Here is a 17,584-nt window from a genome sequence, read left to right as displayed (position 1 = left end):
CAAAAACAGGGAAGATGGCAAAGCTGTAGTAAAAGGTGGGCTAGGAAATATAAAATTTGCTTTTTCTCCTTTAATTTTTATCCATAATGAGCTGCTGGTTATATGACTATTTTTTCAATCTGTTTTTGCAAGAACAATGTAGATTTAAAATAATAATGCTCAATTAACTTTTTTGTTTTTTACTTTGTAAAGACAGATTTTATCTGTGAACTGAAATGTTAAAAATTTTGGCTAGAATATCTGCTGAAAGTCATTGATTTGGTTTCAAATTAAAACATGAGAAATTAGAAAAACTTTTTTCAGCAACTATGCAAAAACATATTGAATACAAACTATGTGCCAGGCACAAGTCCCTAAGGATATAGTAGTTAAAACACACACACACACACGCACACACACACACACACACATGATGGCCCTTGAGAGGCTTACATTCAAGAAGTAGCAGGTAAAAAATAAATGAAATTATTTGTTATCTACAGAAGATGATGCTATGGAGAAAAAAAGGGGTGGGGGAGGAAAATAAAGTGATTAGGTAAGAAGGAATTAGAGTTCACATAGTGCAATCAAGAAAGGATTATAGCAAAGGAAGTGTAATTTCAGCAAAGATGTGAAAGAAGAGAGGAGGGGTGGCTTTCCATAATGGAGGGCATGGATCTAGAGTGCTGGCAACTTCTGCATCTGGCTGCTGGTGACACAGGTGTTTCAACTCAGAATTCAGGAAAGCTGCACACCTGTGGTTTCTGTACCTTTCTATGTACATGTTATATTTCACTAATAAGTTTCAAAAGACAAATTTTAACAGAAAGAAACAAATTACAGTAGAAAAAATACTTATTTCAAACAGGATACTACTTTTGGCCATGAAGTGACATGAGTTTTTAAATTCATAATTAGCACTATTTTTTAATGAGTAATATAATTTTCTGCTAAGACAATGTTTAGATTATATTATCTCAGTTTATGCAGTTACCCAGCACCCATGCAGTATTTGGTTAGTAGAATAATACTTTCAATAGAATAACAAAGCTAACTTTTTGTCTATATTTATTTTTCAGGTTTTTTTCCCCCCTTTTCTATTACTAGATAAGCATAGGATGCCCTGTTGGTGGTGGGAGACAGAAAGGCTGTTTTATGTGGTTAAGCGCCTGGCCTTTGAAGTCACAATGCTTGGATTCAAATCTTAGCTATGTTCCTAGTAAGTTATTTCAGGCCTGTGCTATCAAGGGGACACACACACACACACACACACACACACACACACAGAGGCATGGCCCTTTACTCTTGACTCCTAGAAGATAACCCCACCTATGGAATGACTGCCTCATAAGAATGTCTTTCTCTGGGGACCTTAGGCCACACCAGATAGTCTATGCTACCAAAGACCTTGGGTCACAAGACATCATATATCCTCTGCAGGGCCTAGAGCCAAGGTCTGTTAGGCAGGCTGGGTCTACATGGTTGACCCCCAATTAAAAAATGTCAGAATAGAGTCTAAGTGAGGATCCCTGGTTGGCAATATTCCATGAGCACTGCCACACTATTGCTAGGAGAAATAAATGCTGTATGTGCAACTGCACTGGGAGAGGACAGCAGGGAGACTATAGATTCTACCTTCTGTACCTTTTCCTTTACTGATTTTATGGGTACACTTTTGGGGTAATAAACTGAGTATAACTGCTTTTCTGAGTTGTAAGAGTCCTAGGGAATTATGGAAGGTAAGGGTAGTCTTAGATTAGGCCAGTCTTGATATTCTTACCACATGAGATTATTATGAAGAACAACTGAATAATACGTAGAGTACCTAGAAACCTGTGAATAAGGAGAAACAGTGCACTCTGCAGCGTAAGTGTGGGGCACAGTAAAGAGTAACAGATGTTGGTGGCCTGAGCCTAGAGTGTCCACACTATCTCAGCAATCAATCAACTCTGATAAAGATAGTTCTCAGTACTATAAAACTATTTTCTAGAATATAATTTTCTTTTTTTTTCCCATTGGTACTATGAGTGTTCCTGTCTATCTTTATAAAAATATGACAAAAATCCAACTTTCTTAACTGAAAATATTTATATATTTCCTATTTCACATTTTATTTATATATTCATTATCATGAAAACCAACTAATCATTTGATCTTGACTTGCTTAAACATACTTTGCTGCTGTGATTTTTCTTTCAACATGGCTTTAAATAAGAATTGCATAAAATTTTTCTTCAGCTAGATAAAAATATATTTTAAAATTCATTAAAATAGTTATCTGAGTAAATATACATTTCAAAAGGCCCATTCTAAAAAAAGAAAATGTTATATGAATTTAATTTTAGCTATTCTAGAAAAAGAGTAATGTACTTACTTTAAATGTTGGTGAGAGATAATTTTTTAGGAACCAGAATTTCACTGGTGTTTTGGTGTTACGTAAAACAGAAAGCATCATAATTCTGTATAAAAAAATTAAACTCAATATAAGTTAACTTTAATAGGAGTCCCTCTTACTTCTAAGAAAGCTCTTCAATATTTAAAGGCATGAATCTGTAGTTTTCTATTATGAATTGTGGAGAATCGAACTGAAATATTTCCAAATATTATGCCTGATCAAATATGTGCTGTATAAGGGTGGAAATCTATGTTTGGCAGAGACAAAACTGCTTTAGTTTCTTCTGACAAATAAGCCAATCTGAAATGGTGGTATCTAGCCAAGCCACAACCTAACCATGGCTCCGCTGCTGTGATTAGAATCAGGTCTGCAAACCTGGAATGACATGCCTGTCTACACTGGTAAATTCACTGCACAGGCCACCCTCTTGCTATCCTAGATCTTTTTTTTCCCCCTCTCCCTCTTGTCTAATCCCCTCCCATCCTTTTATTGCTCCACCTACCATGTACCCTCCTATAGCAGCTGGAAACCATCTCCCTACCCCACCATCCCGCTGGGGATTGAACCCAAGGGTACTCTACTGCTGAGTTACACCCTCAGACCTTCGTATATTTTATTGAGACAGAATCTCACTAAGTTGCCCAGGCTGGCTTTGAACTTGTGATCCTTCTGCCTCAGTCTCTTCAGTTACTAGGACTACAGGTGTACTGCCACTATGTCTCACTTGCAATACTGTCTCTGTGGCTTATCATGAAGATTCATCCAAGTCTGTGAGAGTAAGAAGTTCACAGTGATTCTGACTGGCTTTTCTACCTGCTTCTTCCCCTCTGGTGCTATGATTAAAGTGGTTCCCTACTTTCTTGTGCCAGTTTCTTTCCTTCCTTTTTATCTATGCCCAACATCCCCCAAAGGGGAATCTTCAGGGATGCCCAGGGAAAATAAAGGCAGGAAACAACAGGGAGGAGAGCAGAGGAGACCTCAGCCCTCATAAGCCTGCAGCCTCCTTGGAGTCTCAGGGTTTCATCTGCTCCCCCCTGCAGGTAGAGTACCTAGGAACCTGTGACTAGGCCTGATCCTCTTGCTTCTATTCTAGACCTTTTAATCGAAGAGGTACAAAAGTACTTTTAAAGATCCATGTTAAAATATCAACACTACAATTCAAACTTTTCTGAGGTATTGTGACCCCTCTACATATACAGTTAAAAAATATCCGCTTGTACTTTGTAAATGTATCCTCTTCTCCCATCTCCCTCCTGTTTTTAAAACAGGAAAATTCACTGTACATATTTTTTCTTCCCTATCACTTGTTACAAATTACGTATTTTCTAGCCTTAAAGTGATTATTCCAAATCAAATCAAACTCATGAAGTTTTACTGCATTTTAATAATATACTTACCTTATAACTGTCAACTTAAAATAAAGCAAGGTGCAGAGCAATATACAGTTTACTACTATTTGGGTAAAAAATAAAAGAAAAAATGTTTATCTATAGTATATATCTGGCAGGATATAAAAATACTATTCGTTTTCTGTACAAAATAAAACTAAATATCAAGGAAACGAGGTAGAAAATTTTTCCCCTACCTATACATTCCTTTATTCTTTTTTAAATATATTTTTTTTAGTTGTAAATGGACACAATACTTTTATTTTTATGTGGTGCTCAGGATTGAACTTAGTGCCTCAATGTGTGAGACAAGCACTCTACCACTGAGCCACAACCCCTGCCCCATTCCTTTATTCTTAATGGAACTGAGCCATGAATTACTTTTTTAAAACATTAGATAAAAATTGTACCTACCTTAGAAAGCGTTCATACAAATGGCCAGAAGCAACTGAAAAAATGTTTAGAACATCTTTTTCCTTTTTGTTATCTTTATGCAATCTTCTTGTGAAACTTGAAATAAAAATAGTATAATTAAGTTTAATATATACTTGCAAATTTTACATAACTAAATACTACATTTGGTAAAAATAAATATATGAAGGCTTTTCAAAGTAATTATTATCTTAAAGCAAACACTTATCAGGACAATTATGAGTTCTTTGTATACACATGGGACAATATCACTTTTAAGTTTTATAAGCTTTTATTTTTATTTATTTATTTTAATGTTTTTGGTTATAGTTGGAACTTTATTTTGTTTATTTAGTTTTATGTGGTGCTGGGAATTGAACCCAGGGCCTCACACATGCTAGGCAAGTGCTCTACCACTGAGCTACAATCCCAGAAAGCTTGTATTTTTATAAATAAATGGAATGCATTATACTGTCTCCATGTTAATAAGGTAGTATCTTTGAATCATTTTGAGTTGCAGAAGTTGTCTTAAAACCAACTCTGCCACGGCCATATTCAGTCTTTTTTTTTTTTTTTTTTTAGTGTAGATGTACAGCATGCCTTTATTTTATTTTTATTGTGGTATTAAGGATGGAACTCTGTGCCTACACATGCTAGGCAAGTGCTCTGCCACTGAGCTACAGCCCCAGCCCCATATCTAGTCTTTTGAAACTTTAAGTGCAGGCTAATAATGAGGGAATGAATAAAACACATAAGTGTAACTATGGTACATCAAGGATTTATGTGGTAATAGAGTAAGTCTACGAGCGCTGCTAACAAGCCTTCCTCACACTAAAATATTATTTAAAATTTTCCTGTAATTTGGAGCTCCTCTATGAGGTATGTTTTTCAGACCACACAAGCTACAAAGATCTCTGTATCCTGAGTGCCCTCCATAAAGAACAGAGAGGCTAGGGAGCTGTGTCCACTCAAAGGTATACATCCCAGAGCTTAATCAGGGCCAGCTGTCATTTCTACTTTTGGACCCTGACAAGCAATATCTCATTTTTGCATCTACAAAAATGATAGACTCTTACTCAGGGGTATTCATATTGTATATAATTTTTCTTTTTCTTATTTAAAATATCATTTTTATATAAGCACATTTAGAATAATTAAAATTTGGAAAACTCAACAACTTATAATCATCCTGGTAGATAGTTTTTCAAGTACAAATTGTTATATCAAAAGTATTTTTCAAATCTTTTTTTTTGTTTTTGGTTACTAGGGATAGAACCCAGGGCCCCACACATGCTAGGTAAGCACTCTACCACTGAGCTATAGCCCCTGCCCTCAAATCTTTTATTATAATCCTCCAAGTAAGAAAATAGTTGATTTATGGGAAAATAACATGGTTTTTCTTACCAAACAAATCACTTATAGGAAAAGAGAGCTAAACTGGGCAAAGTTCAAAATAATGAGGATGCTTTTTTTTTTTAAAATGAATTTAACCTTTATTTATTTATTTATTTTTATGTGGTGCTGAGGATTGAACTCAGGGCCTCACCCATGCTAGGCAAGTACTGTACCACTGAGCCACAACACCAGCCCCATGAGGATGTTTTTGACTGGTATAACAAAATCTATTTAGGTTGCCCAATCTACTTGGCCTGAAGTTTTTATTTCTTAACTTTGATAAATGTTTTATCATCACAATTCAAATTAAGTTCAAATCTCTAAAACATATTTTCAAAGTTCTCTATAGCAGACAACTTGATTTTTTACCAGCCTAACATCCATTCCTCTTGTAGTACAATGATTTGGGGGGAACAACTTATCCTCCAACTTAATTCTAAGACGTTTAGGTGGGACAGGCTTACCAAAGGCTATAGATATAGGTATGTGCCCCAGGTGTGCTCAGTTAAAGTTATTGTACTTATTTCAGTTTTGGACTAATAAGTCATCCTTGGAACTTTTTTTTTTTAGTTTATTTAAAATTATGTATTAATAGTGAATTAAAGTTTTACATAATGGTGGGGTTCATTTTGAAATATTCATAAATGTTACATAATTTTCTCCATTTTAATCCTCAATACTATCCACTTCCCTCTCTCCTCCCTTTTTCTGAGCCCTTTGCTACTCTATTGGTCGTCCTTCTTAATTTATTTTTTAATTAGTTAGTTATAGCTACACATAACATCCTTGGAACTTTTGCTGGTATTATTTGGAAAGAGGCTAAGAAATAGTAAAACTAATATGGAGAAACTTTTCAGACCACATTACCAGAATGACTAAAGCCAGGTCTACTCCTGGATTCTACATGAGCCAATGCTTTCTTCTTTTAATAAACACTGAAACTTATATATTCCACATTATACTCAGTGTTGTAGCTAAGCTGGGCTACTTTCTGTTATTTGAGGAACATACCCAGTCTTCTTGCCTTCATGTAATTGGGTACCTTCAACTATCTCCAACTTTTGAATCCTATTTTTCCTTTAGAACAGATCTTAGCCATACACTATTACAAGAAGTCTTTCTTGAGGTTCCTTCGGATATATCCTTTTTCTCTTTTGGTTTGTACGACACACATGTTCAACTGTCCCCAGTTTCTCCTTGAGAGGAGTATCTGTGTACTTACATTTTTACCATATGCAAGGTTTCCATATGGTAGACTCTACCAATCTATTACTATTACTATTCATAGTAAATACCTTTTAATAGAGTCCCACATTCCTTTTTTCTCATGGTTATCAATAAGGATATCTTCCTTTATTTTGTCCGGTTTTTTTTGTACCTAGATAACATTGTAAAGAAAAAAAATTTAGACTTTGTCAGCCTTAAAGGTTATAATGCTTAGTTAGAAAATGAATTATATTAGGCAAAGTGGAAACCTAAGAATAGTTGCTGTAAACAGAGCCAGGATTATTTTGTTGATACAAACTTGGACTAAAATATTACATGGGATAATTTACTATATTTTGTCATTACCCTGAAGATAGGACCAGTTGATCAAAGCAGGAGGTCTTCTAAAAAAATCACCTGCTTTATCTGGGTCCCAGGTTTTAATTTCTATTCCTGTAACCTAGCAAATCAAAACAACAATTCAAATGTGACAGAACAAATGTTCCCAGGGAACAGCGGCTTTCTTGGGCCAAGAGAAGCTTTGGTGCTTGCTTAATTTTCTAGGTTTTTCAATTTCCCTTTAATTTTATTTCCTTACTATCCTTATTATTTCATTATTGTCAGATCCTGAAGTGCTTTTAAGATTTAAACATTTATCCAATGTTTTTAGTAGCCTTAAGTAGAAAGTTTGGTTTGTTTAAAAGAACTATACCAGCCAATATTGAAAACTCCCCTTGTAATAGTAGACAATAAATGAAAAGACAAAAATAAACATTTTTTAAAAAGTAAAGAAAAAATTCTTTTTCTCTTTAAGGAAAGAAACATCACTTTTTCATTTTAGTACTAATTTTTCAACCTGTGTTCTTGAGCTAATCTTTATAATATAATCTGTAACATTGTCTGGCTACAAAAAAGGCAAATACAATAATATAGCAAGACTAAACAAAAACAAAAACAAAACAAGAGAAAGTTATTCCTTTTTTCTACAAGCTCTGTTTTCCCTTTATAACATTAACCTTCCTTTCACTTTAAGAGTTTCAATACAACATTTGAGGCAGTATTATAAAATTCTTTATAGACTAAAAATGAAGGAAAAATAGATTCCTGTTAATATTAAAAATAAATGCTAAAGAAAAAAAGAAAAAAGAAAAAAGCCTATAAAAAGCTTCAGCCTCACACACCTGTACTTCCAGTATCTTGCTCTTGAAACTATTTAATACAACAATGACATCTCCAATGTCTGGCTGAGAGTCAGTTCCTCTATGCCTAAAATCAGAAAAACACAGATGTTTATAATTCAAGAGAACACATACAATTATGACACAAATAACAATTCATTTCGCTATAAACGTGTGTGGTATTACTTGTGTAACTATCATTTTTTTGTTTCTATATTCAGTTAAGATATACATTACATTTAAGAAATCATCCAGTAATGTTTAATATAAATTTAAATTGCACAAAAATAGCTGATTAAATGCAATACTGAGTATCACTTGGAAAGTTTAAACTACTGCTTTCCTTGCTGGTGTATATCAAGGATATGACAATATTAAAATCTTTCAAATCTGATATGTCACAATGATAATTAAAATGTGAAACATTTTTTAGACTTAAAAGTTTTCTTATATATTAAATGAATTCTCCATTGTGACTTTTTAAATATCCAATAAACATTTTCAAATACCAAAATTGAAGGGTATTGTAAAACACACAAGACTGAAAATGTGTCTAATGTTATGGTTTTGATATGAGGTGTCCCCTCAAAACTCCTGTTAATGCAGGAATATTCAGAGGCGAAATAGATTATGAGAGCTATAATCTAATGAGTCCACCCTGGTTTGAGTGAGCTGACTAGGTAACTGAAGGCAGGTGGGGTGTAGCTAGAAGGACTGCTTTTTGCTGTGGCTCCTTCCCCATGAGTAGAACAGTTTTCCTAGGCTGGGTCTTTCCCTCATGATGTGCTGCCTCATCTCGGGCCCAGAAGAATGAGGTCACCCATCTATGGACTGAGACCTCTGAAGCCTTGATCTCCAAATACACATTTTCTCCTCTAAGCAGTTCTTGTCAGGTATTTGGTCAGTGATGAAAAGGTTCACAAAACAGATGTCCATTTATATTACCTTATTGTTTTTATATTACATATAATACAGATCATTCTTTTAATTTTCAAACTTGCTGAACAACTGAGTATGAAGTTGTGCTCAGTTACTTTTGGTATTTTTACTGTGTACTGAAACCTTCTATTGTAGAAACTATTTATGATTTGATTACATTTTCCCACTCTACTAGGTGGCAGACTTAGTAGTGCTGATCAATGACACCACAAATGTTTCTGGAAAGAATTTATTTGTGGAAATGTTGTGTGTATTAAATAAGGCAGGAAACTTCCTTATACTGCAGGAGTCAGAAAGTTGAACACTTTTTTGGTGGTTGTTTATAGACTTTTTTTGTACTATGGTTCTGGTTGATAATTAGATTCTGCTAAACAGATAGCATCTGGACCATATTAGTGAGTGGGGCTATATGCTAAATCTTGGCTAGTTTCTTTTGGCAAGTACAGTCAGGAATACATGAGGTTTTCTACATCAGTATTCTAGCATCAAGTGCATAGCTTTCTGATCATGGACAGACAGCTAAGAGCAGTTTTTTGCTTTTTCACTTTTAGAATCTTAGGAGAGGTACAGCTCTCCCTCCTTGGTCACTTCCTCAGTTCTGTACTATCGAAGGCTCCTGGGAGCCATCCTAAAAGTGCTTGCCTAACATGGGTGAGGTACTAGGTTCAAGCCTCAGCATCACATAAAAATAAATATGTCCATCTACAACTAAAAAACATTTTTTAAAAAGGGTTAAAATTATAGAAGCCAAATGTAGAGTGACGGTGACCAACAGGGATGAGGGTGGAGTGGGGAAGGGATGGAGTTGGGAAGGGATTGGTTTATCTGATCATTTAGGAAAAGTAAACGAGCTCTATTGTACATCATGATGGCTGTAGTTAATAACAACATATTATATTCTTGAAAATCTCAGTAGATTTTAAGAGCTTTTTCTCTTTGTTATATGGATGCTGACTCACAATGGGGGTGCAGGTAGTGAAAATTCACTGGATTGGATGGGGTGGGGGAGTGCAGGGGGATGGGAATGGGAAAGACAGTAGAATGAATTGGACATAACTTTCCTATCTTCATATATAAATACACAAACAGTGAAATTCCACATCATGTACAACCACAAGAATGGGAAATTATACTCCATGTATGTATGATATGTCAAAATACATGGTGCTCACATGTACAACTAAAAAGAACAAATAGAAAAAAATTTGGAGATAGGTCTATGATAATTAGCTCAATTTAGCCATTTCATGATGTTTCTGTTTCAAAAGACGCACAATATATCTTTTTAAAGTTTTTTTTTTGGGGGGGGTTAGACACACTACCTTTATTTTATTTATTTTTATGTGGTGCTGCGGATTGAACCCAGGGCCTCGCCTTTTTTTTTTTTTTTTTTTTTTTTTTTTTTTTACAGTGCACTTTATTTTTTTTTTTTAATTTTTTATTGATTATTTAAAGCATTACATAGCTCATGATATATCATCTTTCATACATTAGACTCAAATTGTGTTTTGAACTCCCATTTTCACCCCAAATATAGATTGCAGAATCACATCTGTTACATATTCACATTTTTACATAATGCCATATTAGTGTCTGTTGTATTCTGCTACCTTTCCTAACCCCTACTATCACCCCTCCCCTCCCCTCCCCTCCCATCTTCCCTCTCTATCTCCCCTGCTGTTGTTCAATTCTCTCCCTTTTTTTTCCCTCCCCCTTGCCCCTCATAGCCTCTTGTAATTTTATGTATCCTTGAAGGTCTCCTACCATTTCCATATGCTTTCCCTTCTCTCTCCGTTTCTCTCCCCCCATTCGTCTTTGTTATCTGTAGTCTTTTCCACATGCTCTTCCTTCCTGTTCTGTTCTTAGTTGTTCTCTTTATATCAAAGCAGACATTTGGCATTTGTTTTTTAGGGCTTGGCTAGCTTCACTTAGCATAATCTGCTCTAATGCCATCCATTTCCCTGCAAATTCTATGATTTTGTCATTTCTTAGTGCTGCATAATATTCCATTGTGTATAGATGCCACATTTTCTTTATCCATTCATCTATTGAAGGGCATCTAGGTTGGTTCCACAGTCTAGCTATTGTGAATTGTGCCGCTATAATCATTGATGCAGCCGTATCCCTATAGTGCGCTCTTTTAAGGTCCTCAGGGAATAGTCCGAGAAGTGCAATAGCTGGGTCAAATGGTGGTTCCATTCCCAGCTTTCCCAGGAATCTCCATACTGCTTTCCAAATTGGCCTCACCATTTTGCAGCCCCACCAGCAGTGTACAAGTGTACCTTTTTCCCCACATCCCCGCCAACACTTGTTGTTGTTTGACTTCATAATGGCTGCCAATCTTACTGGAGTGAGATGGTATCTTAGGGTGGTTTTGATTTGCATTTCTCTGATTGCTAGAGATGGTGAGCATTTTTTCATGAACTTGTTGATTGATTGTATGTCCTCCTCTGAGAAGTGTCTGTTGAGGTCCTTGGCCCATTTGTTAATTGGGTTATTTGTTATCTTATTATTTAATTTTTTGAGTTCTTTGTACATTCTGGATACTAGGGCTCTATCAGAGGTGTGGGGGGTAAAGATTTGTTCCCAGGATGTAGGCTCTCTATTTACCTCTTTTATTGTTTCTCTTGCTGAGAAAAAACTTTTTAGTTTAATTAAGTCCCATTTGTTTATTCTGGTTGTTAACTCTTGGGCTATGGGTGTCCTATTAAGGAATTTGGAGCCCGACCCCACAATTTGTAGATCGTAGCCAACTTTTTCTTCTATCAGACGCAGTGTCTCTGATTTGATATCTAGCTCCCTGATCCATTTTGAGTTAATTTTTGTGGATGGCGAGAGAAAGGGATTCAATTTCATTTTGTTGCATATGGATTTCCAATTTTCCCAGCACCATTTGTTGAAGATGCTATCCTTCCTCCATTGCATGCTTTTAGCCCCTTTATCAAATATAAGATAGTTGTAACTTTGTGGATTAGTCTCTGTGTCTTCTATTCTGTACCATTGGTCCACCCGCCTGTTTTGGTACCAGTACCATGCTGTTTTTGTTACTATTGCTTTGTAGTACAGTTTGACCTCTGGTATCGCTATACCTCCAGATTCACACTTCCTGCTTAGAATTGCTTTTGCTATTCTGGGTCTTTTGTTTTTCCATATGAATTTCATGATTGCTTTGTCTATTTCTACAAGAAATGCCGTTGGTATTTTGATTGGCATCGCATTAAACCTATAGAGAACTTTGGGTAATATCGCCATTTTGATGATGTTAGTTCTGCCTATCCATGAACAGGGTACATTTTTCCATCTTCTGAGATCTTCTTCTATCTCTCTCTTTAGGGTTCTGTAGTTTTCATTGTATAAATCTTTCACCTCTTTTGTTAGGTTGATACCCAAGTATCTTATTTTCTTTAAGGATATTGTGAATGGAGTGGTTTTCCTTATTTCCATTTCAGAAGTTTTGTTGCTGATATATAGGAATGCCTTTGATTTATGCGTGTTGATTTTATAACCTGCCACTTTGCTGAATTCATTTATTAACTCTAGCAGCTTCTTTGTAGACTCTTTTGGGTCTGTTAAGTATATTATCATGTCATCCGCAAATAGCGATAGTTTAATTTCTTCTTTTCCAGGGCCTCGCTTGGCGAGCGCTCTACTGCTGAGCCACAACCCCAGCCCCAAAATATATTTTTTAGACAAAACTGGTCTTCCTATCCAATACATTTTTCCTTATTTCTGTGCTACAATCAGGTGTTGTATATCTTACTCGATTTCTTTAGTTATTATGAAGGGATTTTTGTATGTGGATAGTTGTTCAAATTCTTACGGGATAGACAAGTCCTGAAAAATCGTATTCTGTCACCTTGATGATATTTGGACTTAGGCCAGTATTAACATGTTAATTGCTGTTTTGATGATACTGGTTATGTTGCACTAAATAATTATTGACATACAAAATAATTTAAAGAGGGTCACATAACTCACCCAACTATTTGATAAATATCTTCTGATTTTCCTTGGCGTAATTTCAGCATCCAAGCACCTGGGTTTGCTTTTAATTGAAAATAGCCCTTTTAAGATGAGAAAAAAAAAATCACTGTCTTACATAATTAAGCACATCCCACATCCAATTATCCAAAAGGGCTATAAATAAATTATTCAAGAATGCATTTATTAAATGTGGAAAAAAATTCTACAAATGAGTACTAAGAAAGGAGATTTTACAATAACCTTTAAAAGCATGTTCTGGGGAGGGAGCAAGACAGCAGATTAGAGTGAGGTAGCCTTTCTCCTAACTCAGCTACCCAGAACTCAAGCAGCAGGAATACTGCTTCTCCCTGACGCTTAGAGCGAAAAATCCTGAGACTGGAGGGGCAGTTTGCCCTAGCCAAACCAGACTGTTCAACTGATTACATGGATCTTTAAAAAAAAAAAAAAAAGTCGCCCTGAGTTTATTAATCGTCCAGAGAGAGCAGATCCAGGAGCCATTTTGGGATTACAGCACTGCTGGGACTACAGCACGGCAGTGTCAACGGAAACTGGAAACCCGGATCCATGAGTTCACCCACGGCTAGGTCCACATAAATCTATCTGAGCCTAGCAAAATATAACTGAACCTAACAAACGTGTGGAAAATCAGGAACTGAGAGCATTTCACTTGAGAAACACAAGTTGGAGAGGTTAGAGAGAACCTGGCCCTCCCCTGACTCTGAGTCCTGCGGCTCAGAGGGGCTAACAAGGCTACAGAGGATCAGGAAGTTGGAAAGCTGGGTCTGAGGGCACCTGGCGCTCAATTTGCCTGGCTGACCAGTCCTAACACCTATCAGTACCCAGGGCCCACTCAGGCTGGCACCTGGGTGGTCCCAGAATCAGCCTACCCCCCAGCACCCTCCCTAGCCCAGCACCCACTGGGTTCTGGCACCAACCAGCCTAGTCCTCGGGGCACTCCCCAATCCAGCACCTGTCAGGTCCAGAACTCAGCCAGTACCCACCCAGTGTGGCACCCCACTTGGTCCTTGGCACTTGCCCTTCCCCAGATCACACCCAGTCCAGCATCCACTGGGTCCCTGGGTCCTGGGTGCCCTCCAAGTATGGCAACAGTCTGGCACACATGGGGGCTTCCCCAGATCCCCCACCTGGCCTCCTACTCTGCCCATTGAGCCCACAGGTTTGCCACTGGCCTATTTTACCACCAGGCCCACCTGGCCCAGCCCATAGATTCGCCACTGGCCTACAGAACCCATGGCCCAGCCCTAATCCTCCTGGCCCAGGCCAGCTAGGCCAGCCAGACATAACCAGATGCTTTGTTCACCATTCAGCTGCAGCCCAGCCTGGCTGGCCAATCACTTTGTAACCAGACCCACCTGACCCAGCCACCCACTTCACCACCCAGCCTGCCAATCTTGGCACCTGACAAACCACTACACTGCCTGGCCTAGCCACTGCTTTTCCACCAGGCCTTAGCCCAGCTTACCCAACAGGCTACTTCACTGCCAAGTACACCTGCCTCAGCCAGTGGCTCTGCCACCTGGTCTGCAGCCCAGCCAACCCACAGCAATCTTCCAAGAAGGGAAGTTGGGAAGACTTAAACCTGAACCTTCAGTTCAGTGAGCAACACAATACACAGGATTTGCAGCCCACAGTCCATTCTCCCTTGCTCAGTTCACACATCAAGATGAAAAAAAAAAAAACCATGGGTAATATAGTCAACACATATTCTGACTATTTTATCCTTCACAGTAGAAACAATTCCTTAATTTCTTAACTTTTCACCAAGATTTTTCACTTTTTTTTGATTATGGTTTGCTTTGTTTTGCTTTTTGTTTTTCTGTATTTGTATTTCTATATTTGGTTTTTGTTTTATTTGTGTACTGATTGATTCAAGAACATCTATACATATTTCTTTTTTTCTTTTCTAGCCTTTTTTTTGAAGGTGTTATTTTCCCATGCTGTTTTGAGGGTCAGGGTTTTTGATTAGTATGTTTTGATTTTGTAAAGTCTTTGCCACTACTCTATCTCCCTTGTCTCCCTCACTTTTTTCTATTGCTGATAGCCAAATTCCATTCTTTCCTCCTCTATATTCTTACTTCTACTTTTTAAAAAAATTATTTATTCTAATTTGTTATACAAGATGGTAGAATGCAATTTGTATCATATTACACATATAGAGCACAATTTTTCAAGTCTCTGATTGCACACAAAGTATTTTCACACCATTCGTGTTTTCGTACATGTACTAAGGATAATGATGTCTAACTCATTCCACCATCATTCCTACCCCTTTGCCCTCTTCCCCCTCTGCCCTATGTAAAGTTCCTCCATTCCTCCCATGCTCCCCCATTCCCATCGCCATTATGAGTCAGCATCCTCATATTAAAAAAAAATATTCGGCACTTGGTTTTTTGGGATTGGCTTACTTTATCTAGCATTATATTCTCCAACGCCATCTATTTATCTACAAATGTCATGATTTTATTCTCTTTTAATGCTGAGTAATATTCCATTTTGTTTCTCTATCCATTCATCTACGAAAGGGCATCTAGATTGGTTCCACAATTTAGCTACTATGAATTATGCTGCTATAAGCATTGATGTGGCTGTGTCCCTGTAGTAAGTTGTTTTTAAGTCCTTTGGGTATAAACTGAGGAGTGGGATAGCTGGGTCAAATGGTGGTTCCAATCCAAGTTTTCCAAGGAATCTCCATACTGCTTTCCATACTGGCTGCACCAATTTGTAGTCCCACCAGCAATGTATGAGTGTGCCTTTCCCCCTCATCCTTGCCAACATTTATTGTTGTCTTCTTGATAGCTGCCATTCTGACTTGAGATGAAATCTTAAGAGTAGTTTTGATTTGCATTTCTCTAATTGCTAGAGATGTTGAACATTTTTTCATGTTTGTTGACTGATTATGTATCTTCTTCTTAGAAGTGTCCATTCATTTCCTTGGCCCATTTATTGATTGGGTTATTTTTGTTTTTTTTTTGGTGTTAAGGTTTTTGAGCGCTTTATACAACCTAAAGATTAGTGCTCTATCTGATGTGCTTGTGGTAAAGATTTGCTCCCATTCTGTAGGCTCTCTGTTCACCTCACCGATTGTTTCTTTTGCTGAGAAGAAGCTTTTTAGTTTGAATCCATCCCATTTATTGATTCTTGGTTTTAATTCTTGTGCTATAGGAGTCTAATAAGACTCCAATAGGAAGCTGGAGCCTAATCCGACATGAGGAGATTTGGGCCTTTTTCTTCTATTACACGCATGGTGTAATTCCTAGGGCTTTGATCCACTTTGCTTACTTCTACTTTTTATTTCCCTTCCTCTTTCATAACAAATCCTAAGTTACTGCTGCATCTGCCCTATTCACCCTTTGAAAGTGCAAACACTTTTCTACCACCCTCTCTTCTTTCCTCATACTCAACTCTATGCTTAACACCTCTTAATACTAATTGATGTATACAATGTCTGCCCCTGCCACCAAAGGCACACAATAACTAATACAGTAGAAGTCATAGTTAACACCTATTGTTTGATCTTATGCCAGATCTAATTCATGATTATTTACTGTTTTTATTGATGGATTGCTGATCCTACTATTTATGCGTATTGTATCAATTAACACTGTAGATATCAAAATAGGAACTAAGTACCTGGTCTACTGCTATATATTGTTTGCATAGATTGTTGCTATCATTGGGCTCTTCCCAAATTTGTGAGGTACTAGTAACATAGACACTCTAAACTCATAAGGTAGAAACTCTACAGCTTTAGATCCATCTAGATAGATGGGTAGACAAACAGAAAAAGCAAAGGAACAAATTGTCCCAAACAACACAGAATACCTCAACAACAGATTCCAAAGACATCACAGCAGAGGAAATGTGAGATAGTATTCAGAAAGTTCACAGTTAAACTGATTAATGAGATAAAAGATAATGTAAGAAATGAAATTAGTGAGTAAATTCAAGAAGTGAAAGATTGCTTCAATAAGAAGATAGGGGATTGAAGAGGTGGCTCAGCGGTAGAGTGCTTGCCTAACATGTGCAAGGTGCTGGGTTTGATTTCAGCACCACATAAAAATAAAAACAAATAAAAGTATTGTGTCCAACTACAACTAAAAAAATATATAAAAAAATAAGAAGATAGGAATCCTGAAGAATAGGTTGGAAATCTTTAAAATAAAAGAATCAATTAACTAATTTAAAAATTCATTGGAAAGTTATCACCAGCAAATTAGACCACCTAAGACAGAGTTTCAGGCAATGAAGATAAAAATAATCTTGAAAATGAAGCTGATCACAGAGAAAAGATGTTAAGAGACCAAGAATAGAAATTCCAAGAAATATGACATGACATGAAAATACCACACTTAAGATTTATCAGAAAAGATGAAATTTCAGAGATACAAACCAAAGGAATACAAAATCTTTTCAATGAAATTATATCTGAAAATTTCCCAAACCTTAAGAATTAAATGGAAAATTAAATACAAGAGGCATACGGGACCCCAAATATACAAAATTACACAGAACCACACCAAGGCACATTATTATGAGAATGTCTAACCACACAGATAGAATTTTAAAGTTTGCCTCAGAAAAACGACAGGTTGCATTTAAAGGAAAAGAAATCTGGATCTGAGCTGATTTCTCAGACCCTGAAAGATAGGAGGTCTTGGAATATATACCCAGCACTGAAAAAAAAAAAA

At 36.7% G+C, this 17,584-nt stretch overlaps 1 protein-coding gene across 4 annotated transcripts in view; it reads right to left on the bottom strand.

The window, feature by feature from the left end:
- Positions 1-17,584, bottom strand: part of UGGT2 (UDP-glucose glycoprotein glucosyltransferase 2) — a 175,938-nt gene that overhangs the window by 27,646 nt on the left and 130,708 nt on the right. For 3 of the 4 annotated variants that reach the window (XM_081289839.1, XM_081289838.1, XM_081289840.1), the window contains 5 exons: positions 12,870-12,955; positions 7,956-8,040; positions 6,864-6,946; positions 4,177-4,272; positions 2,354-2,438 (listed from right to left, as the gene is read on the bottom strand). In XM_081289839.1, coding sequence (XP_081145965.1) covers positions 2,354-2,438; positions 4,177-4,272; positions 6,864-6,946; positions 7,956-8,040; positions 12,870-12,955 — 435 coding nt within the window. The remainder of the gene's footprint in view (positions 1-2,353; positions 2,439-4,176; positions 4,273-6,863; positions 6,947-7,955; positions 8,041-12,869; positions 12,956-17,584) is intronic. The other variant, XM_081289841.1, reaches the window with a different exon arrangement.

This window comes from Spermophilus citellus (assembly GCF_964194105.1).
Source record: "Spermophilus citellus genome assembly, chromosome: 1".
Lineage (NCBI taxonomy): Eukaryota > Metazoa > Chordata > Mammalia > Rodentia > Sciuridae > Spermophilus > Spermophilus citellus.
This window is presented reverse-complemented; position numbering and strand designations above follow the sequence as displayed.